General features: G+C 44.6%; 1 protein-coding gene across 1 annotated transcript; it reads left to right on the forward strand.

The window, feature by feature from the left end:
* The first annotated feature begins 1,206 nt into the window (after positions 1-1,206).
* Positions 1,207-5,634, forward strand: LOC133339185 (zinc finger protein 391-like). Its single transcript, XM_061547333.1, has 2 exons — positions 1,207-1,384; positions 5,169-5,634. Exon 2 carries the CDS (start codon positions 5,193-5,195, stop codon positions 5,496-5,498), a length of 306 nt encoding a protein of 101 aa, XP_061403317.1. The 5' UTR covers positions 1,207-1,384; positions 5,169-5,192; the 3' UTR covers positions 5,499-5,634.
* The last annotated feature ends 50 nt before the right edge of the window (positions 5,635-5,684 follow it).

Below are 5,684 nucleotides of genomic sequence, written 5' to 3' on the forward strand. Positions count from 1 at the left end.
GCTACCCGTACCCGGCCGGGTACGGGTAGCCGGGTATCGGGTAGGGTACGGGTATCGGGTACCTGGTTGCAACCTCTGCTTGAGAGTGAGTCACGCGTGTAGAGTGTGTACAGGGTCAGTGTGTTCATTGTACAGTGAAACCTTGGATTGCGAGTAACAACTTGGTCTGTGAGTGTTTTGCAAGACGAGCAAATTTTTAAATAAATAATAATTTTATAAACGAGCGATGTCTTGCAAAACAGCAGTACGTACAGTATACACCATTGGCTCGGTATACAACTGAGCCAATGGTTCTTCTCTCTCTCTCGCGCGGGATTGTGGGTAATCATCTCTCATGCTCTGTCTCGGTCGGCGTGCCTCACTCGTATAGTCACCATCCGTGCAAGCGTATACTGTTTACTACAGTATAGTGCTGTGACCACGTGTGTGTGCGTAAAGCATTTTATTATTTTGTGTCCAAGTGTAGTGACTGTTCTTTAGTAACTGTACTGCAAGTGAAATTCGTCCTACACAATAACCCTCCTCCTCTCCTCTCTCTCGTCTCCCTCACACCAGCCACGATTAAATGTAATTAATAATTTGATTACTTTATATTAAATAAAAATAAAAAAAGTATTTTGTATTAATCATTTTTATATGAATACAGTATTTTTGGGTTGTGGAACGAATCATCTGAGTTTCCATTATTTCTTATGGGGAAATTCGCTTTGATATACGAGTGCTTTGGATTACGAGCACGTTTCCGGAACGAATTATGCTCGCAATCCAAGGTTTCACTGTAATTTATTTGTGTGTGATATATTGTACTAGGGTGGCAAGATGTTAACTACCTCACATGGTATGCAGAATGTCGTGGGTTCGATTCCAACCCTGACGCATTTATAATTGCAGTTTACATTTTTTATTTTTTCTCTCTCTCCTGTAGTGGCATTGATTTTTCTCCACATTTAGAAACATGCATTTTGAGAATTTTGCTGCAAAACATTTCAAATTATAACCCACTAAGTTGAGCTATCATTTGTGTCCAGGTCGATTCTGAAAAAGAGCTATGCAGCTCAGATGGCCTCACCTGGTAAAATAAAAAATAGTGTACTGTGTTTGAGGGTTTTCCAATTTAATTTCTTATTTAGCAGTTAAAAACTATGTTTCAGGAGGGTCCTGCATTGGACTGTTTGATCACCACCAATATATTTTGAGTTTAGGTTAGGGAGAAAAACGGAAAACCCAGTGGAACACCAGTGACGGACGACGCCAGGATAGCGGCCACGGGCTCGAAGCGAGGGCAACCCGGCTCTTGTCCCAAGAAAGGAATCCGCTCCCCACTGCCCTCCACGGTGGCGCATCGCCGGCGGGGCTGCACGTTGAGCCCCAACTTTTCCAGGAGGTCGGTACCTGCAATACACTCGTGGCATAACACGCTCGACACGTATAACTCCTGGTTACACACCTGGTGTCCGAGGCGACCCTTAAGGGTGACCCTCCCCAGCAGTCCCATCCCACTTCCACTTTCAGTTTGCAGCGCACGATCCGGGGCCTGTAGGCAGCTCACGTCAACCCCGACCACACTGCAGTGTGTTGCACTCACGAGTGACGTTACCGCCCCCGTGTCCAGCAGAATCTGGGTACGCCACCTGTTCACCTGCCCTTCCACGAGCGACGTGGCCCCCATTATTCCTGCCACCAGCTCCCGCAGCCAGTCACTCGCAGTCGCCGCATTCTGGGGTGTTGTCGGCATCTGCGTGGGGGTCACTCGCTCACCATTATCACGACAGTTTATTTGTGTTGGGACCACGTCGATTGCACCCCTCTGTGGTCCCCTCTTTAGGGAGGCCTTGGTGTTTAACCCTGGTGTTTCTCTCGCGGGCGATCTGGGGACAGTTTCTCACGAGATGCCCCCATTGGTCGCATAGATAGCACGCACGGGGAAGGGCGGTGGCTCCATAAGAGGCCCCTTGTCCACTCCCCCTTACCCTCCCAGTGCGCATTTGTTCGAGTTCTGCCTCTTATTGAGATACTCGCCTGGTTAGCCCCCCGACCATGGAGCGTAGCCCTCCCACCTCGGACTGGACTATTTCCGCTGTGGACTGCAGCTTGGTCACATTCAGGTGTACTTGGGTTACCTCCTCGCGTACTTGGGTCGCATGGCCTGCGATATCTCAATTGCCGGTCTATTTTCCTGCCACCCATCTGGGGTTGTCTCACGGGGTCCCGGAGGCTCCCTCGTCCCCCCCCTCACCTCCTCCTCTGGAAGAAGACTTGCAATGGTGCTATCCCGTACCAGCCGTCGGAATTCCGCACGCTCGCGAGCAAATCTCTCGCACACACACACACGTGCGCGTGCTCGGCAAGGGTGTTAAATGGGGGATATGGGCAGATCGCATCTGGCTGCCACCCCGTTGTGCTTGTCAGATACTGCTGAACTTTCGCGGTGGTGAGGTCGATGATCTCGGCAGTGTATCCCAGGCGTGCGCTCTGTGTTCGCAAGCGTGATTTATTTTCGTGCGCGCTCACTGAGATCCGAAGTGAGAAGTTCACATCGTGGTTATTGTTGTCGTGGTGGTAGTTGTTGTTTACCCAGGTAGAGCCTCGCTCCTTCTCTGTCTTGTAGGGAGGCCGCTTTGGATTGCACTACTCTTCGATTTCACATTAACTTGCTAATTTATTACATTAACATCACTAGCCCCGGCCACTTCTTTACGACCCTTGGGCTACACCCATTTCAAACCTTTTACAACAGTCTGCCTCAGCAGCAGACCATGCATTTTCTATCAGTGTTTTTGTTTGCATGCTGACCACAAGTATTGTGGTTAATGCACACATGATTCCTTGTAAAAGGTTTCAGTTTGGTGTTTTAACATCTTAACACCTGTTTCGTTGCCAGAAAAATGGGGAAAACCTATTCTCATATTTTGGTACTGGCAAAGGTCCCATGATAAAATATTGCAGTATATTAGAGGTGAGCCGTGCGTGTGTAGAAAGGACAGTAAGGAGCTGGAAGTTAATGAATTTTGTGGCAAAAATGCAGGCCTGATAATATGTAAGGATAATGTGGTAAATGAGAAAAATATAGCAGCAGCGGGGTGTTGGAGTATGCAGGTGTTACAGGTGTTGAAGGTGAACAGGTAAGCTAAAAATTGTGTGAAAAACATAATAACTTTCCCTTGAGTACGCATGGAATTTTTGATGTGTGTATGTTTCAAAGTGTTGGCGCAATTTGGTTCTCAAAAAAACACAGAGTGCTTCATTTATATACATTTATACTCATCTTGGAATGTTTTGTATACGGTTTCTCCACATTTATTTCAGTAATTTAGTTTATTGGGAATACAGTACAGTACTTATTTAAATTGTGATGTATATTTTAGTTGCCGTTAACCTCACCCCATTATTTAGGTAAGGCTTTAGTATTGGACATCGGCATTTTAGCTTTCGCACGGCACTTTTCAAGAATGTAACCTCCGCGCTATTCAAGGGGCTGCTGTATTTTCTGTCCATCAGCTATAGCACAGGAGTACGGATTTCAGCAGAAACTAGATTTCTGCTTTCTTGGTGTAATTACGGCCTATAATACCATAAAGAGGCTTGGGGTTTTGGATTGTTTTTTGTTTTCGATATCTCTGCCTCTGCTCACATTCGTTGAGGATTTTTATGATTTTTGGATGGCCCATCTAAAGCTGCGTGACCAGGAGTCGGATCCCTTTCCTGTTCAATTTGGCTTGTGGCTGAAATTCCCTCTGGCCCCATGCATTACATTACGTAGCATTTTCAAATAATTGTGTTTTGAGAAGCTCGCAATGGCCTTATAAAAAATGCATTTCATACAGTAACAATGATACGCTAATCGATGCCTGGTTATAGTCAAAGGATTGTCCCCTGCTGGTCAACCATGTTACGCATGTTGATGATCTGGTCATGGCTACTCAATGATATTGAGTTGGAGAATCGTGTTCTGTACCTGGAGAATTCCATGACGAAATGGGGCCTTGCATATGTTCTACAAAAGATCACCTCCCTGGGAAAATCTTGACCTAAAGCTTTCGTAACTGCAGGAATTCATATTCTTTGGGTCTTTCGGTTAAGTGACGTGACTTTACCGAAAGACCCAAAGAAACCTCCCTGGGAATTTAATGTCATTCAACACTGCACCTGCTCAGCTCTCCATGAATAATCAGGTCGTTCTACACGTGGTGGAGGAGCTCCTATAACTGGTTAATGTGTTCACGACCAGCTCTGGTTTGGCATCTAAAGTCTCACTTCAAATTAGTCTAGCAGCATTCTTTCATTAGGCTCTGGAACACTATGTGGAAGCTGCCTGGACTTTTTTACATACAAAGCTGTGAGTGTCCATTGCAAAGGTCTAGTCCATTGCAAAGGTCTCGTCAAAAAAACAGGCAATAGTCTACATTATAGACTGCCAATACACTCACCGAGGTTAAGAACCAGGCTACAGTCTACATTAGTCGTTTTTTTCTTTTATTCACTTTATTTGTATATTATTTTCTATCTACGTGACTTTACCGAAATAACCAAAGAATATTAATTCCTGCAGTCACGAAAGTTTTAAGTCAAAATGTAACCACCTTTTTACCATGCAAGTGTATGAACATGTAAAGTTTGTATTTGCTGTCAAGTATATTGACTCGATTGAACATGGAGGTTAAATCATAGTAATAGTTTATTTAGTTTTGCTTTGGAAATTTTCATAAGAATGGAAACAGTCAGGAAATTAACACAGTACATATGCAGCTGAAGTTAAATCTGTTCATCCTCGCATTCAAGCTCATCTGAGCCTGGCTTCACACCTCTAAGCAAATGAACATTAATTTATACATTTCTGCATAATACAAATAGTATTATTTTCAACAGCCTTTGCTATGTTAACAAACTTTTCTTAAATATTCCTGTCGTAGCTAGACAACCGAAATTGTGTGCTTGGAGTTTTTGGTAAACATTAATTTTGAAGACACGAGGGTGTCCAGGCATATTTATGACCATTTGCCCTCGCATTGTGTGCCTTAACAGCCCGTGTGATGAATTGGGGAATCTCTTTCACTATATCATGAAAATATGAATATGTATAGATGTGTAGTCATGTGTGACTGTATATATGCATTCCTCTGTGCCTCAATACTCACATGGATGGTGTGGACATGCTTTTCTGTTTGCAGCTGACGCTCTGCAGAATTGGCCTGATGGAGCAAAGGCACTCAGCGCAGTTCAGTACAAGAAGGAAACAATGCGACCAGCATGCAAACAGCACGGATCGTACTGGAAACTTGACACAGCACCAGAGAACACACACAGGAGAGAAACCCTTAGAGTGCTGTGTGTGTGGGAAGGCATTTTCAGATGCATCTACTCTTAAACAACACCACAGAACACACGTAGATAAACCTTTTAAGTGCACTCTGTGTGGGAAGGCGTTTGCAAAGTCATCAAATCTTAAGACCCACCAGAGAACACACAGGAAAGAAACCTTTCAAGTGCACTGTGTGTGAGAAGGCGTTTGCACAGTCATCACATCTTCAAAGACACCAGAGAACACACACAGGAGAGAAACCCTTCAAGTGCACTGTGTGTGAGAAGGCATTTTCATGGTCGTCATATCTTAAGACCCACCAAAGAACACACACAGGAGAGAAACATTTTAGTTCAGTGTGTGTGGGAAGGCGTTTGCAAAGTCA

The sequence above is a fragment of the Lethenteron reissneri genome, unplaced genomic scaffold, assembly GCF_015708825.2.
Source record: "Lethenteron reissneri isolate LAM-NWPU_2019-01 unplaced genomic scaffold, ASM1570882v1 scaffold_1641, whole genome shotgun sequence".
In the NCBI taxonomy this organism is placed as follows: Eukaryota; Metazoa; Chordata; class Hyperoartia; order Petromyzontiformes; family Petromyzontidae; genus Lethenteron; species Lethenteron reissneri.

Coding starts and splice junctions, on each gene's coding strand:
- LOC133339185 (XM_061547333.1), top strand. CDS start 5,193: ATGGAGCAAAGGCACTCAGCGCAGTTCAGTACAAGAAGGAAACAATGC.